At 29.0% G+C, this 19,048-nt stretch overlaps 1 protein-coding gene across 2 annotated transcripts in view; it reads right to left on the bottom strand.

Annotated features, from left to right (window-relative positions):
- Nucleotides 1–14,725, bottom strand: part of LOC121127634 (latrophilin Cirl) — a 36,095-nt gene extending 21,370 nt beyond the window's left edge. For both annotated transcript variants that reach the window (XM_040723054.2, XM_040723053.2), the window contains exon 1: nucleotides 14,237–14,725. In XM_040723054.2, coding sequence (XP_040578988.1) covers nucleotides 14,237–14,336 — 100 coding nt within the window. In that variant the 5' untranslated portion in view covers nucleotides 14,337–14,725. The remainder of the gene's footprint in view (nucleotides 1–14,236) is intronic.
- Between the last annotated feature and the right edge of the window lie 4,323 nt (nucleotides 14,726–19,048).

Raw genomic sequence — 19,048 nt, 5'->3', positions numbered from 1 at the left:
GAATCATTAATTAACTCTCTTTTATTAGTTGCATCATCTAGTTTCGAACCGCTGTCGCACAGTGGACTCCAAATCTCATGTAATAAAAAGAACAACGATGCTTGATTCCATCAGCTGATGCTACCGCAATTCATGGAGTGTCCAATATTCGAGTATATCACTTTATTTATGAAAAGATTATTCAATGGGACAGCTATTGTGTGTGATTGGGATACGTTTTTAAAATTTAAAATGATAAGAAAGATAGTTATAATCACTCCATTCCTAATAAAATGTAACTGTATAAATATATAATTATTCAACTCAAAAGTAACAAGAGATTAACTTTTTGTCATTGAAACATAGGCACTGAATATACACTGACTAAAGATCAAAGGATGATTGATAATAAATGAATATTACTCAAATGAATACATGTATCATAGGCCCTAAAGCTTTCGATGAAAAATCCATCGTAGTCAAAGGAATGGTAATGTGTTGCTTCCGCTTTAGAATTGTAACAACATTAAAGAACGTTTTACTAACTCCAAAGGAACTTTTTACCTCTTTGTTCTCAATGCCTACATGTAGGCAATAAAAAACTAAATGAAAAATTGTGTATCATAAATATAAATCTTAAAAAATCTCTTAGCGTGAAACAATGCATATCGAGGTCAAGCTTTGATTATAATGATTTATTTAAGAAGAAATGTGTCTGTTTATTTTTGTAAGTTTTATTGAGGTAATATACATATATAATAATATACATGTATATAATACTACAAAGAAATGGACCTTCTGTGTGAATATTTTAAATTACATCCAAATAAATCCATGGTTTTGAAGTTAAAACTGAATATGATTTTGGGGAAAAATCAAAAGATGTACATATTTACATATTTATTGATGGTTAAAATATTCCACTATCAGAATCAGAAGATGGATTTGATTATAAAAAATAAAATATTAAAAACCTTCAAAATATGTAGATAAGAGAAATTGGTTTGAATCATCTATAAATGTAAATCGCCATTCTGGATCAATCACCTTACATTGGGCACATAACCATTATTCTCCTTAAATATAGTAATCAATAGTGTCAAATGATCTGCCTTAATGAATATTTACTATGAAAAAGATGGTCCTTTAAAGTATTGTACATTATGTAGTATCATATATCCTAAAACTAGAGTAATTAATCATAGTCGATGTATATATTTGTAATACAATTTTACGACATACCTCTTCCTTATCAAGATATGCGGGTGGATGGATTCAAAAATACAAAGTGATATCCAGAATTGTATATTGTCTATATTTTTTACATAACACAGTTTTTGTAATTAGTAATCCAAAGAATGAATTTTATTTTCCTTAGTAGCTGTCATTACTTTTTAATTCTTGTAGTGAACATATTTTTCTATAGAGATACAATTATATTTAAACCCTGATTGAACATTCGTGTGAGCTCCTAAATGACGAGAGTAACCCTGAAGATTTGTTGCGTAGTTATAATATAAGTCTTTATTGGGCTCCAAGTAGAATTGGGGATCGACATCAGAGTATTTTTTGGTAATGTCCTGGTTTATTTATTTCTCCTTTCTTCCCTTTTTACAGCTGATTTTAGCTGATTTTCTCCAAAACATTTTTCAAATTGTAAAGATTACCATGTTGATTTTCAGTTTCTGTATTTCTTTTAACATGACTATTCATTATAGGCAGAATTTCCATCATTTGTGATAACCCTACAAAATCAATAAATATGATGGACCATTTTTGTTAGCTGTTTATTTGTCTAGAACTCTCTCTTATCAATGTTCTTAATTTCAAACAAATTTTGCATAATTGTTATAAACCTACTATCAAATAAAGACTAGTTTGAGAAAATAATTGGCTGACTAACAGTTAATTCAGGGCTTAAACCCCTTTTTGAAGGAAATGTTGATAAATGCCACGAAGACCGCAATGAGATACTCTACTTACATAAAAATTTGTACTATAATTTGTTGTCCGCTGTTGTCGAATTTGTTTTATCTCCCCTTTATTAGTGTTTTGAACGTTGATTGGTTAAATTCGAATTATTTTTTTAAGGTGTTTTAAAATATTCCCAATAACAATTCAATAGGTAGGAAAGGTTGCGAGATGCAATAAAGGTAACAACGCGAAGAATAAGCAACACTTCAAAAACATAAGGCAACCTTTACTCATTTATTTCTTCTTGTATCTGCGTATTATGCATATAAGCTATAATAATATGGGATAAAAAAGGGGAAAAGTTTAAAACCAAAGGTTTCTAAACCACTACCACCCTTTTATTCAATGCAGGACCAAAGTAAACTTATTTCAATATATGTATATTTATATACAAACATACACAATTACTTTTTTCATTAAATGAACAAAGAGTTCTCCTCCCTTTAGTACATATATGTACATTTTGGCGATTTTCTTATTTATTTGTTTATATCAGGAGCAGAGCCACATATATTTTTATAATAATGTAGGTAATATGAGATGATTATCCAGAAGAATAGTAATTAGTAAGCAAATGGAGGAACGATAAGAGGGGAGGGGGAATTTGCAAATAGGCAAAATATATTATTTATCAAACGCTGGTATATACGTACAAAGGTATACAAAGGCCACAAGATCAATTTAATATAGGATATTTAAGAAATAAGTCAGACATACAAAAGCAATGATAGTTCTTTGAAGATCGCTTGGATATGAGGTCATAGAATTCAAGAAGGAATATTTATCCAACTTGGTGGTCCGTTATTGTTGTAGATATATGTATGTATATTTATGAAACTGTTCAATAACAAAAGCATTTATATATTTTACCGAGTGGTCCATTAAAGTCTAACACTTTGAATTTTAAACTTCAACAAGAAACAATTTATTAATTAACGATAGAAATTCAACAAATTAATACAATAAACAGATGTGTGTCTGAGCTCTTTTAATCATTAATGTAGTCGTCCTCAGCGGCAATTATGGCTTCCAGGTGGAGGAAGCTCTGGCACCCCCTGCTTATGTAGTCCTTTATCAAAGCGTCCCAGTGCTGGTTGACAGTGGCTTAAAGGGCCTTAGGGGTTGGATGACAGCCCAGCAAGCCTTTCCCTCGACATGCACCCAAAAGACGTAGTCGAGGGAATTGGGATCAGGGCTGTAGGGGGCCATAATTGTAAAAAAAAAAACGAGTTCAAACGAACCCAAAAAACTCCTTTAGAAGAGTCTTGCAACGGAGGAGATGGATTTTTTTCATTGCTGGTGTCAAAAGTGACCTCTACAGTCTCACAAGTATATTTTCAATCACTTTATGATAGTTCTCTGGACATTCTGGTGTAAAATCGTGATATCTCTTGCATGAGTCCTCATATATTTGAAGGAATTGGCCTGGGCCGTTTTCTATTTGACAGACCCCTTCTTCTTCTCCAAAGTTTCGGACTTTTTGACGGCGTAGACAGGGATCCTAGAGTGAGCAATTGGTCCCTTGTAAGTGTCGACTTGTACTTAAACTAAAGAGCACAGGTCTGTTTTATTTTGTAACTACATATTTATGCTTTAATATAGTGAAATATTAATTAATTTCAATCACTCAACATTTCATTAATTGTTGAATTAGTAAGTGTCCCAATTTCAATGGAGCACCCGATATGTATATTATATATTTTTAATCAGGACAAAGTTCGATATGAGAAGAAGGATGATATACATTTTGAAGGTCAAACCTTGAAATTTAAAGTTCAAAAGAATGTTGTATTCCAAGGAGAATCAATACTAAGATTGAAAGGTTAGAAAACATTCTTTAGAGGTCAGTAATGCCCATACCAATGCAAAATTTTCTACGGAAATAAAAACCATCAACATTTCCATTCACTAATTTCTAAAAACATATGTAAGCATGAAGGGCAAAGGAGTCGCATTAAGAAGATGAAAATCAGTTCTAAAGGAATGCGGAATTTGAAGTTCAAAGTCATTCAAAAAAAAAATCCATAAATCAAAATGGCAATTACTACATATTTACCCCTATCGTTTGTACAAAGGTAACAATGACATGGATTCATGAATTAGGGCGTTGCACATACTTTTATGTATCATATAACAAGAAGGCCCATTAATTTTGAAAAAGAGAATACATTTTATATATATATATGTTGAGAACACTCCTAATTTGTTAAGATAATTTAGGTTTAAGGGAGTGTAAAGAACTAAAGTTTTTTGAAGAGCGTCAAAGAGCAATGATTTTTGAAAAATTGTTATCGTTATTTTCGTAATTTAGGGCTATACTGAAGTAAATGTGCATTAATTGTTATTTTTTCTTAAATCCCGTTAATGGGTTTAATTCACATTGCAAAAAAAACAATTTTGCCTCAATATTTGGGACTATGGTTTTTATATAGACAATTTCCGAGTGACCTTTTTTATTATAAAAGACGGAATATTGCTATGTTTGCATAAATTGGAGGGGGCAAACAGAGTAAATTTGATCCTCCTATTAAAAGCTACTGCCGCATAAAAAAGTGGTATTTACCTAATTTACTATAATACTGATGGTTTTGTCCTGCTTAAGAAGTCAGCCACCTAAATATGAAGAAAGTCGGAAAACTTTACGAGCAAACAAAGATACTGGTTATTTTTTCGAGGTAAAAAATCATGATAACTCTACACACTACTCCCAGCGATGCAACCCGTCCAAATAGTATATGACACTTTTCTCTGCAAAATAATTGTTCACCACACAATCTCTTTTTTTGTCTCCGATTAGGATTGACTTATACGCACCCAATTTTAAAACAACCAGCCTTTATATGTCTGCTAGCGTTTGAATATATATTAAAGTTACACGTGTACAAAGAAATATTCAATGACAGCTTCATACTCGATTTTGTCCATTTTAACAAAAATACACACAACAACTAACTCAAACAGAAGTTATTAAACAACTTTGCATCCAAAATGGCCGAAACTTTGATGAGTACCAGTCAATAGATGCTGGATGATTGTGAAAAGCTTGTGTTCACAAGTGCTACCATCTTAACGTTAAGGTCGGACACTTTTGAGTAAAGTCTTGTAATGATGTCCAGCAGGAGCGTCGTGTTACCCTGTTTAGGTACCCTGATGTCCTAAATGATATATCCTAAGACTTGTCAGACATAAAAACGAGAGCAGATAAAATAAATCAACTTTTAGCCAGAATATAATTGCATTTACAACAACATTCCTTATCAAAAGTTTAATTAAACAAACTTGATTTGTTTGTTTTTTATAGGGAAAGTTCGAGAGAAAGAAGTGTACAAAAAAGGGGGAAGAGGGGGGTCTAGCGGATATAAACATACATGTACAAACCCCCCCCCCCTACTACTCCTATTGACATCCTCCCCTTAGTTTGTTCTATCTTCTTCTTTTTTAATTTCCCTTTTTTATGTTCTACATATTTTATCCATAGCTTTACAGAAAATCGATATGGAAATTCCATTCCTTGTCTAAAATATGTATTTTATATATGAATATATTTATTCGTTATCTTTATCTATTACCAAAAAAAGGTTAAGAATCTACATAAAATAGATATATAATAACAGTAGGTAAGGCTTTTGCCTAGTTAGAAAAAGGCAAATGATGATTTATGGTATGTCCTTTAACAAAGAAAAGAAAAGATCATAAATAAAATGTCATTTTTTCATTTTATGAGATGAATTTTAATAGACCAAATGGAAGGACTTCATGGTCATCTAGGGGACCGATGAGGATATGTCCTGTGGTCCATTTCTACGTCTAATAAATAGAAATTAGTATTGTTCGGTATACCGGTAATATAGGAGTACCAGAGTATTGACTCATTTAGAGCCGTTAATTACTGAGTCTTTACTTCCTTAAACATTGGCTTTTCGACACCCCTCCCCCCTCCTCCCAACAAAAAAAAGAAAAAGTATTTTATACTTCACAAAAAATACTCAAATATATGAGCTAGACAAGGGATGTCCAATCTTTTAATATGCTGGGCTACATTACCAACTAAAAATTTTAATTGTCCACATAACCTATTAAATTAAATTACATGAAAAATGATTTAATACAATATAACAATTAAATACATATTTATTTTAGATCTAAGGCAAATATGAAAAAAGGACTAATCTCATTTTTCAAGTCTAAACTGCTTCAAAAATGACCAATCTGGCAACCCTGTTCCGGAGCGTCGACAATATTATATATATCTTTGTTTATTTATATTTTCACATAAAAAAGTTTTTCCCCATAGATATTTTTTTTTTCAAAATTCCTTAATTTGGGATTTTTTTTTAATGTTTGTAAATATTATGCACGTTCTACAAGCTTTGATGACATTGTGACAATTTTGCTAAAAAATACTACTTGAAGTGAAAATGAGAATTGGGCAGCACTTAAACATTAAGCATGCTGCAATACAGCCCACGAGCTACATGTTGAACATCCCTGAGGCTAGACTCTTCCCCTGACCAAAATTATGTTGATGCCTCTGTAATTGCATGTTAATTGCCCTCAACACCATTTTTGAAATTTTAATCGAAAAAGGACCGAGGATACGAAAGCTTTACATCCTATGCAATAAATAATTTTTTAACATTACTAATAAAGATATTATTAATTTAAAAATAAAATCATCAAATGATGATTATAATTGTTTCATGGAAAATGATAGGAGGTATTTTTATGATTTGATTGTGGTTATAAATAAGTAGGGATTTACCCTACATAGGTAATATGTATGTAGGTATTAGACAGACTAGTTAGAGAAAACACCCAATCTAATTTAAAATCTCTCTTTTATTTTTACTCATTATAACCTCTAACTCATAAATTCTTGAACGAATCTGACCTCAAGAAAATTTCATCATTTTTGTATTTCAAAAAAGATCATAAATATTTCATATAAATAATATTATGTACTAATCGTATAACAATGACATAGGCGGGTATAAGGGATATATAGAAAGAATGAACATATACATAAAGAAAAATATATCGTGAATACAAATGCATTGAGGCTTTTTCTCAAAAATGTGTTTAGATTACTTTTATTTTCTTTAAATTAATAATTGTCTCTCATTTCTATAAAAAAATGTTGTCATTAATAAGGTTCCCCAATTGCAATGAAATGTATAAAAATGTCCAAATCACAACTTTAAAAAAATGTATTCATATTGTCGATATGTTGCAAAATGCCAATTTACGGTAGGGAAAAAACTTGCAGGAGGCGTGCACGGACGTCTAGAAGTGTTTTGAGGATCTGTATATAAATGCTGGATTTTAATTACTTAAATGGAGAAAATCAATTTGACGTCCATTATATTTAATGTAGATAAATTCTTAATTTTTCACTCAGTTTTTTTTTTTTTCAATAAGTTGCTTTGTTTAATCGCACCGTTCACTGGAAAATAAGTCACCTCAAAATAGCCTATAAAATCATTGATGTATTTTAATGGATCAAATAAAAGGTAACATGGACGTTACTACATCTAATTATCTAGACTCGTGTAAAGTTTTTAACTAATTTGTGCATGCAAAATACAGAAACACTTACCGGCATTAGTACCTTCAATCTTTATTTCTGTGCAATATGAAATACTTAATTTTATTATTTATTTATTTTAATTCCAGAAATTTAAAAGTAATATCTTTTGCAACATACTGTAACTTTGTACTTCCTAAAAATTTTATTCAATTCTTTTGATGTTTAATAAAATTGTGTTGATTTATTATTAGATATGTTATATCACAGATTTTGGTGTAGGTTATAACATAAACAGGAGGAGAAAAAAAAGGCATGAAATTTCGATGATAAATTGGTCATAACTTCCCTAATATTAAAGTTAGAGCCATGATTTTGGTATCAAAGTGTATTTTTTACCATTTTCTATTTGATAAAACAGGTTTAAAGGAAAAATATTGAATTTGAAATATTTTGTAACATACCTACATATCGGATACAAATTAGATATCATATACCAAACAAAGGGTTTTTAACTATAGACTACATTGTTGGGTATACAAACTTATAGTAGAAATTTTTGTACAAAGCCCATTATTGAACACAAGATACTTATAAAGTATGGGCCATTTCACATTTTTTAAAGTATAAAACATCAATCGGTAATTTCTAACTTTCTTTAATTATATTTAAGATTATAAGAAATTATATTTTCAAATAAATAAGTTATTTGTTAGGAATGAATTGACGTAAAGATAATTATAAGTATTATCATAGAGTATTTACCACACACAGATATCAATTCAAGGCACTAAGAGATTTTGACATGAGATAGAATTGATCCTTGAAGATGGAATAAGAATTAGGATAATTGAAACATCAATTTTTTTTTTCAATGTATTTTCTATTCTCTTTTAGCCTTGAAATGACTAGTTGTTTGTATACGTCAAATATTTATTTCTCAAATCAACTTGATTGTCTAATGCATCACTCAATCAATTTGAGTGTCAGGTATGTGATAGGTTTATATAAGGAGCACCAAAGCTCTGTTCACACTTCATTAAGCATATATTTTACAAGAAAAAAAAATAGATACATAAAAATAAATTGTCTGTTCTTATTGACGCTATAAAAAATCTTTAATATAAATTATTTCCTCAATTTTGGTAAATAATTGATATGATGAAATTTTAGTTCCATTTAAACACATTCATTTTTCCCGAATAAATTTTTTCTTATATGTAAAATCTTTTTTAAAACTTTGCAATGACACAAATTTCAGCTCTGTATCTGAACATGTTCCAAAGTTATCGTCGATCATATATTTTTAGGTTACTTTTGACTTTGACTTCTCAAATTCAATGGCCTCTTATTGTGACCATATATAACCTTCGTGCAAAGTTAGATCAAAATCGATTGTAACTTTTTCCGTCATTCTGTAGCCCAACAGACAAATTAAAAGAGGCAAAAATATATCTTCTGTTCAATTTTATTGGTGAATGTAATAAAAACAAAATTGAGTGAAAAATTTTGCTCCAGTAAATGGAATTTTGAAAAAAATAAAAATAAAATAACAATAATAACACAATCAGTTCCTTATTGCATATTTATTCATGATTAATCGTAGAAAATAGGCTAATTAAAAAATGTCTCAATTAAAATATAAAGTAAGGATGAATAAGGATTTTTAGGGAAATTGGAAAACAAATTTTAATTCAATTTAGGTTTTTTCCTCATGTATGAGAGAAAATTTCTTTTGATTTTGTAAAAGAGTTGATTATAATAATAATTATACAGGGGAAATCATTTCGAATAGAAATTTAGGTAATATCAAATGAACCTAAGCTAAAACTGGGTGAAGTTATTGTTTCTCCCTTTCAAATAATGAGATAAGATATATTTATATAGAAACACATGGCTGTATTTTTTTGGAATATACATAAAAAAAAGCTAACGCCCTTATTTCCTTAATTGAGGTACTAATTGAAGCAAAATTTCAAAGCATTACATGATATTACAAAGGGATTAAGTTTAAGCGCATTTATATACATAAATATATAGAATATAAAAGAAATTGACATTGATAAAGCAGAAACATACGTCATTTGACTCAAAAGACCACACAAATGAAAATCTTGATAAATTTCTTCTTTGTTAGGTCGTTCCTAACCTTAAATATCTACTAGAGAGTGGTTGTAAAAAGATGAATAAAGAGAAAAGCACGACAACTTATTCCAAACATAAATCAACATTTGTCATTAATCAAAAAAAAAAAAAAAAAAAAAATCCCCCCCCCTCCCACTTCTCTCAGAGTCTTTATATATCCGAAAAGACATCATATTCTGAATAAGAAAATACAATAAAAATAGTATTTTCTTGAATAAAAAAAACATCAAAAATCCGGTGAAAGGAGATTTCCTTTTTTTATCTAAAAAAAAAAAAGAGGGAAAAGCCGTTCGTTCTATGTATATAAATTATAAACCATAATAATATTCCTTTTAGAATCTCGGGAACATTTGACAAAAAAAAACTATTTCTATATATATAAATGCATTGAGAATGTTTGTTGTGATTTAAAGACAGATCCTTTTCACCAACTCCCTTTGACAAAATGACAATTTAATAAAGGAAGGTTTCGTGTTTTATATTTAGATATTTATTCTCAATGGCTATAAAGATGCGGAAATGCCCGTAACCGCAAAAGTGATGATGGAATGACAGAGTAATTGTTGAGCCTCTGTTCAATAACAACAACAATAACCGGAAATGATGTAAATTATACATATTTTGAAATATCTGTTCAAAGATGGGAACAGACAAAGGGCATAGGAAATATCATAGTCTAATCAGGCGTAGTTAGTTTAAACTCTCTTATAATTTTACATAAACGACAGACATAAATACTTTTTTTTAAACTTATGTTTTTTTTTATTTTCATTGGCTAAAAAAAAAAGAAATATTAATCAAATATATGCGTATAATTAAATCAAATAAGAAACAGTATATTGGAAACTAGTGTTGTGTCATTACTAGAACAGATTGAGAGAAAAAAAGAGAAATAAACTTGAATGGCGTCATCAAGGACTGAACTTGATATTAGAACTGAATTTGACCAGACCGAGACTGAACTGGACGGGACTGCAGTGTTCTGTTCTAAAGAAGGACTAAGCAGAAAGTGAAACTATATTGTAGCAGGTTGACATACACCGTTTTCGAATCATGTGCAAGTATCATTAGGATTTTTATTTAAAAATATATTATAGACCCATATAGCATATATTAATTAAGACCATTGGACATATTTTGTAAAAAAATATTCATATTTTCATTATAACACAATATAATACCAACATATCATATTTTTATTTAGATATGTAATTAATTATATAACGAAATAATTAACAGAAGGAAAAAAAAAAATACTGACGTCATGAGGGATCAATTTTACCTTCTCTAAGGACCGACAAGTGGGATTTAATTAGACTGGATAGGATCAGAAAGACCATGGTCTTCATTTCTAAATAAGAAACGACACTAAACTACAAGGAATAACTAGTTTTGGGGTTCGATCCCGAAATCCTACACCGATCCAAGGCTGAATAACAGTTTATGTATGTGAACTTGATGGAATATTAACCTGTTTCTAAATAGATTCATTTTAAGATGTAAATAATATGCCTACAAGTGTTCGTGACAAATAAAAAATGTGCATTATATTTAGAAATAAAATTGTAGTACAAATCTACTCATTTTGATATCCCGTTATATAATTAAGTATTAAGACAATCAAAAATCTGTCAAATTAATTGTTTGTAAAAATAACCTATGACATTTTACAAGTTCATCATTCTTGATCCATATCCCTAAAAAGAGAAGAGAGGGGTTAACGGCCTCCATCAACTTCATACCTACATAGTACATAGAAGGATTCAGAATCTACCCTGAATTTCAAATTTTCGGAGTTGTAAAATAATAAAAATTTAAATCCATTTTTTTAGTGTTGTAATTTATTTTTAGAAGTCAGTTTTACTATCTTTGTGAGTCATAAAAAGAGTTGTGATATATTGACTTGAACACCAGGAACTGTCACTTGAAAGAAGGGGGGAAAATAGCACTCAACATAATATGTCTTTACAATGTAAGTAGTAGATATTTTTTGCACATTATATATACAAAATATACGAATCGGAAATATCAAATTAGAGCAGAGGCGTCATTTTGATGGATAATTATAATTAATCATCGGCTTCCGTCACTGTATACATACATAGTGGACAAAAAAATGACATTGATCACTTTGTCATTGTGGTAGAAATTATTTTGATTCTATATCACAAAAGCATTTTCTCTAATTCTTGTTTGTAGGTATTTTTGACATTATTCTGATGGGATCAAAATGGCTTATAACTTGGAAAGAGGAAGATAAAAGCAGAAACGAAGAAGACAGGCTAAGAAAATCCATTCAAGGAATGTGCTACCTAATCCCAGATTAATGTCTCCTTAAATGACAATACACATTTAAATAAAATACTATAGGTATACTTATATTTAAATGTAAGTATTTTGACAAATTGAATTTGAGAGGGCTCCAGGCAAAAAAAGGATCTCCTAGTTTCTGTTAATATTTAAATTGATTTTTTAGGTAGAACGACACACATTTTAAGAAGAAAGGTGACAATATAAAAAGTCATTAAAGACATAAGAATTGAATTCTATATGAAGCATTTTTTCACAATCAATAACGACACTTTCACAATCAACAAATACCAGTAAAGTCTATAATAATTAATTATACCTTTGGGTATTTAGGTATACCAACGTAGTTATATAATCAAGAAAAGGTAGGAGCAAATAATAAGAATAAGTTCTACTTTGTATTATGATCCAAGACTCTACGAAGTGCTTTTTTTTAAGGAATACAAAAAGAGCACGCATAGGCTGACAAAACGTTCTATTTAAACCTTGTTCGGAGCGTCCGGGACTTCTTTAAAAACTCATTAAATGTCCGCTTTCTATGAGATAAAACGATTTTCGAATCGACTTATAGGAAAAGTCCACCCAAAAAATATGAAAAAACCAAATTTATGAAAAATAACTAAAATTTAAAAATATTTTATACTTAAATTTTACTAATTTCAAGAGGGGCACTTCTAAAAACGGACGCTGATGATCAGTCCTTTAGGTATTTTTCTTCGAAAATGGAGGGATGGTCACCCCAGTCTTGCCATTGTACAAAAATAGGTGTTTCATATATTTTAAGGAACAATGATTTTCGTATGATTAACAATATTGACTATGAATTTGACAAAAAACAATATTGGATAATTCTATTTTTTATAAATTATTTGCTGTCTAAATAAAGGCTTGCAAAAAAGAGAAGTTAATTGATTGGGAAGTATTTTACATATGAAATATTTGTGTTTTTAGTTATTTTACACTAATTCTTTATACTTGTACTTCCTACTCACTCAACTTCTCCATATATTTATTTTTTCCTTTCAGAATTCTTGAACAATCTACATATCTTATCAAGATGGTTTTTGTCATTCATGGATACTCCAACAATATGGGTGCCCAAAAATATTATTAATAATAAACAAACAAGGATCATGATAACACAGTTCAACAACAATATAAAAACCTCAAATTTTATGGGTGGTGTAATTTTTCCCAAATTATTATTACTATTATTGTCGATAGATAGGTACAATCAGAAATGGGTGGGATGGTTCACTAAGCTCATCATTACAATGACATGATGTCTCTGATATCTCATCCCTCATATTCCACATTCATTCATTGAGAATAAACACGAATGTTTATACGTGGAACATAAATATTTTTTTATAATCTCCGTAGAGACTATGCACAAATGTAATCATTTCTAAAGTATATTTATGAGGAGATTACATTGTGCAAACCCACTGATTAACTTCACATCATTTCCTTCCAGATAATTAGACTGAAAGTGTAGTTACATGTATTTAATATAGGAAATAAATTTGCGAAATGATGCAAGGATTGAGGAAGGCAGAAACATTAAATAATTTACGGAAAGTTAAGCACAATCAAGTCAGAAATTAATGTGATAAAAATATGTATGCAATAAATAATTGGGAAATAACAAATTGATACATGGATGATATATATAAATATATTATCGGCTAAACATCAAACACCGCAGAGAATAGAAAGAAAAAAGCAATATTTTTGTAGATAAATATTGGATATTTGAGTAGAAATAAGGAATATTAAATAAAAAATAATATGATTAATATAATGATTAAATAATATTTGAACTTAAAAAAAACATGATGATATTGAATATGTCATTGACAAGTTTTAATTTTGTATAACTTTACAGAGCATTTAAGCAAATGTTATTAAAATGCTATTTTATATATTATAATGGAATAAAATATGTCTTAATACATTTAACAAGAAAAAAAAATAGGATTGAACAACAGGCTTCATCAATTCATGGAAAAGCTCAATCTCATTAATAACATCTTTTTTTATTTTTTTCCACTGATAAATTATGTTTTTACAATTTCTCAGGAAAGGAAAAAATAAGTAAAATCCTTAATTAAAAACAATGGCAAAAAAAACCTCAAAGTTCATGTTTTTCTTTTTCCCGTATAAAGTTAATTATTTCGAAAAAATATAATAGCTATTATTTCTATGTAGAATCTATTATTGCAGGATATATTCTAAGACAATTAATTCATTTTTAATCTAACTAAAAGTGAATCAATGAATTATATGTTAAAAAAGTCTTACCGTCAGGAAAGGGAACTGAAACAGAGTCAGGATCCGAAAAGACTCCGTCAATGAGAACAAGTAAGTATAAAAACCATGAAAAGAAATTCCACTTCTTCATTTTAAATGAATAATGATAAAAATATCGGGAAATGACGTATCTTGGTTGAGGGAAAAAAAATTCCCAACTGAAATATGAAATGAATCTTCCCTTATGTCAATTTTGCCCTTAATGAATGTTATGATATCTTCATTTCAAACGCATTTTGTCACTATATAAAACCATTCACTCACAGGTTACAACATGACTATTTATTCTCATAAATTAATTATTTGTTATATGACTTAATAATCATGGATGAATCTTTCTTAAATATAAACTATTCAACGGAGATAAACACACATCTATCCCCGTTTACACCGGTGAATCAACTGAAGTCGGTTACGCAAAAATCTATGTCCAGGCGTGCTTGGAAATATCAGCGCGCTCTTATTTTTCTTTTATGTACTGATGATTCCACTCTCACACAAAAATAAGTTTTTTTATATAACTTTTATCGTCGTCGACGTCGCAAAAATAAGCACGCTTTGGGTGGGCTCCGAAAGGAAATACAAGGGAAATTTTCCCATTGATTAATATGATAGACAACAGCTTAGTAGTCGTTGTATATTTGCCTTAAAAGTGCACATAATTCAACTTTTTTTTACATCTTCCTATATTTTTATCAGATGACAATTTTTCATTAGTATTATTCCATCATAATTTGACAAAGATTTGAATCATTCATTTTTTTTTTTACTTTTTGTTGAAGCAACCATTAATGTGCTTTTAATAATAAAAAATGAGTTATGGAAAATGAAAAATGTATACAGTCAGAAATTGGGTGGTAATATTGTATTTGTTTATTTTTGAAGCAATAATATTGTTTTTAAGGGACGTTTGGTTGGACCGGAAATTCCAAGTTATTTTTGTTTATACATTTATGTGACAAAGTACTTTGGATTATGTATTTGACAACACAGAATATTCGTTTATTGTGAAATATGTAATGCGGGAATTGTTCCAACAATAGACATATTTCATAAGAATTGATTTTTAAGAGCTAAAAAAGGGATTTGCCAAGTGAGATCCATTGTTTAATATAGTATTTACGACGATTTAGACAAACTATCTATGAAGAGGTTATGGGCCCATTCATACCCCAAATATAGAATATAATTGTTTTACATAAAAAATATTTTCTTATAAGATCACATGGAATATAATCACATATATCGAAAATGTTTTTCAAACTGCCTTTCTTACTCATTCTGACATAAGAAATTTCCAATTTATTTATGATGATAGTTGTTGAAAATATTTTCGCTCTTTCCACCTATATTTGATGCACCCTACAGTTTGATAAGTCCTGTGCTAATCAATGCAGATTACAGACTACAATGACACAGATTAAACAAGACAGGGGAGTCGGCAGGATTAGACATATATATTTTTTTTTTTTTGGGGGGAAGGGACTGGTTTTTAGGGTTTTTTTTCAATTAAAATCCTACAAAAAAATTATGCCCTATTTTTTTAAGAAAAAGAAGGATGACTGTACTCCCAGGGTCGTTGCGAAAGCAGGGGGGTGAGTGTCTTAGTTGGGAAATATAATGTTACTTAAAATTTTTGGACTATTTCTGGAGTGATAAAAAAATATAGATGTGCAGCCTTTTTGAAGCAAATTTTAAGAAAAATGATCATATAAATAACGAAAAAATCGTTATTATACTGATATTTTTTTCAATTTTTTATTTACTATTATATATTGTTTATCAAAAAGTCTTCTATATTTTCGGGAAAAATTAAAACGCGGCAATCTTATTTTTAAAATAAGTTACTTTAAGTCAGAGTTAAAAGAAGTTAAATGTTCGTCGGAAAATTGGAAAAGAAAATTGACCCCCGCTCCAAAAAAAAAATAAAACAATAAATTAAAATTTATTCTACTGAAACTAAAGAATTCTCACCACATTCAGGGAATTCTGCAGGGAGTTGGTTGGAGGGCTACTTTTTAATAAAAAATTTTGGGCCAATAATAAAGAAATAAAAACAAAACAATATTTCAATTTATTTTCCAATATATTTAACATCTGTAGCTTGAGTTTTTTTCCCCAAAAAATTTAATTTTCTTTTGAATAACTGTGGATTTTTGATTTTTTTTTCCAAAAAATTTAACTTTTTGTGAATAGCAAAGAATTCTAATTTTTTTTTTGTTTAAAATAATATTTGAAATTTCTTTTTTGCAAATTTTTTTACAAAAAGCTTAATTTTTGTGAATTACTGGGAATTTAAAGAAAAAAAAGTTTTTCAAAATAATATTTGAAATTCCATTTTTGAAATTATTTTACAAAAAAATGTAATAAATGAATTTTTTTCCACAAAAATAAATTTTATAATTTATATTTTCAAAAATTTATATTTTTGAAATTTAATTTTCAAATTTTTTTTCCAAAATATATTTTTTTTTTTCTAAATAGCTTATGATTTCTGAAATTAAAAATCAAGCCTTTCTCCCCCTAAAATATAATCCTACAGACGCCCCTGACATTCTAAACTCTTGCCTTATAAATTGTTTATTTTTAAATTTTCTATCTGCGGACTTATGCAATATACTATAGACTTTTATACTGTAATATAATGTAGATTTATAAATGACTTGTGCACTAATAATATATATGTTAAAAAATTGTCTTAGCTTAAGGTTTAAAAACAATCAAATCATAAATATCATCAAAAAATTTATGCTAGCCAAACTACAAAGAAAAATTACGTCATGTCCCTGGCTCACTTAGAATTTTAATGTTCCTCTATGGATATTGATATAGTTACGAACCTATATGGGGTATGAGTTATATTATATAAAAATATAGTCACATATAAAGAACATAATTATCACGCAACCTTTTAATAGTATCATATTTTATAAAGTGGAATGAAATAAATACATTATGTGTCTAGAAAAATGGTTGATAGTTTTGAATGTTAGTATGGAAAAAAAGAACATTTAACTCCAAAGGTACAAAGTAAGCAAAAAAAAAAAGTCAAAATTGAAGAATAGAAAGGAGAAATTCCTAATTCTTTAAAAAAAGAAATATAATAATATATTATACAAAATAAGAGTTCCTATGAAGAGTAAAGGAAAGACCAGTCAACCAAAAGAAATAAATGAAGAAAACTAAAAAAGAAAATTGGACCCAATTTTTTCTCTTCATGACATTGAATTATGCTTTTCTTTACTTTAAATGACACCCAAGCTAAAGAAACGAATACAATACTCTGCTCACACACAAGACAAAAATTGTAGTTAACTTGCAAGAAACACTCCAGGTGAGAGAGTTCATTCATTGTCCAAGGTACACAGCCACAGGTAAAATGAATATGTAATAGGACTCTAAAGGAAATCCCCCAAGAGCTAGGAATGATGTTAAAAGGTGTTAATTAATTGATTGTAGTGATTATACCCATGTGAATAATGAAGAAAGGAGTCATAAATCAGGATTTTGCATACCTGGCTAAACCTTTGCATACTGCAATAGGAATGTGGAATAAATGAAGGCGTATTTGTCGAGATTTATACACACGTAAATAATATATAAATTTACAAGCGTGTATAGAAATTCACTGACAGTTGTTTGTTATTGTATGCGTTTATTCGTACAACGAGAATGGGCTCAATGAAAAATGTATCGAGTTTCGTTTGTTTGAGGTGTACAGAAGTTAAAACCTAATATCAACTTTTCCATAATTTCTTAAGATAAAAGTTAGTTTGTATTTTGCCTGAACGTAGAGTGACCAAACATCATATTTTTGACAAAAATGTCTTCTGTTTTAATCTTCTCCACGAACTTTTTTTACACCCTCATCTCTAAGTCCAAAATATGCTAACCCTAGACTACCTGCACTCACGCCTCCTGATCAGTTTGGTTATCGTTATCATGAACAGGAAGATTCAATTATACTTTTGTTGAAAAAAATCATTTTGCTCAATCCCTCAATGTCATGGTTGTTCTCAAAACAACTCTCAAAGTCAATCTTCTTTAAATTTCTCAACCTTTCTTGCAAAGAGAAAAAAAACCCAGAAATTTTATGATTGAAGTATATCAATTGCATGGCTCATATTTATAATAGAAATATGTGCTGTTCAATGCTTCACAAGATTTCAATTTGATTTCAACTTTTGGTACGTGTTACATGAATAACACAAAAGTCCCCTATGTATTTTGTTGTCAGCTGTTGATTTTCTCGTCTCCTTGGTACGTTAATGATTTTTTTTTCATAATGTATTATTTTTTATAAATAAACAAAGTAATCAGTTATACTGTACTAATGCTCCATTTCCAATGGGACAAAAAATACAATTTCTTCTTGATGCCTCATCGTATATATATTGGCCATTGTATTAATTCTTTGAATAAATTTTGGCTATCATATACAAATAGAAATGTAAGCAACGCTTATAATAAAATATTACAAAGCAATATTATAATACATACAGTATCGAATAAAATGCTATGTAGCATTTGAATATTATGAATGTATATAATTTATGTTATACCTAATATAGCAGTTGGTATGATTGACTTATTTGGCCTAATACCAGATCAGGATTTTTCTGTTCCTTATTGGATAATAGCTTTTGTGATAATATAAAGGTTACATCGTCTTAGGACATTATTATAATGCAAGAATAGATCAATCAACAATTGACAGAAATAAATTTAAAATAAATTTTCATCTTGTTTGTGAAATAACGACATGATTATGAAATTTGTTTCCTCTATTGATGTAAATAATCT

The sequence above is a fragment of the Lepeophtheirus salmonis genome, chromosome 13 (assembly GCF_016086655.4).
Source record: "Lepeophtheirus salmonis chromosome 13, UVic_Lsal_1.4, whole genome shotgun sequence".
Classification (NCBI taxonomy): Eukaryota; Metazoa; Arthropoda; class Copepoda; order Siphonostomatoida; family Caligidae; genus Lepeophtheirus; species Lepeophtheirus salmonis.
The sequence above is the reverse complement of the archived record's forward strand: the minus strand, read 5'-3'. Positions and strand labels throughout refer to the sequence as shown.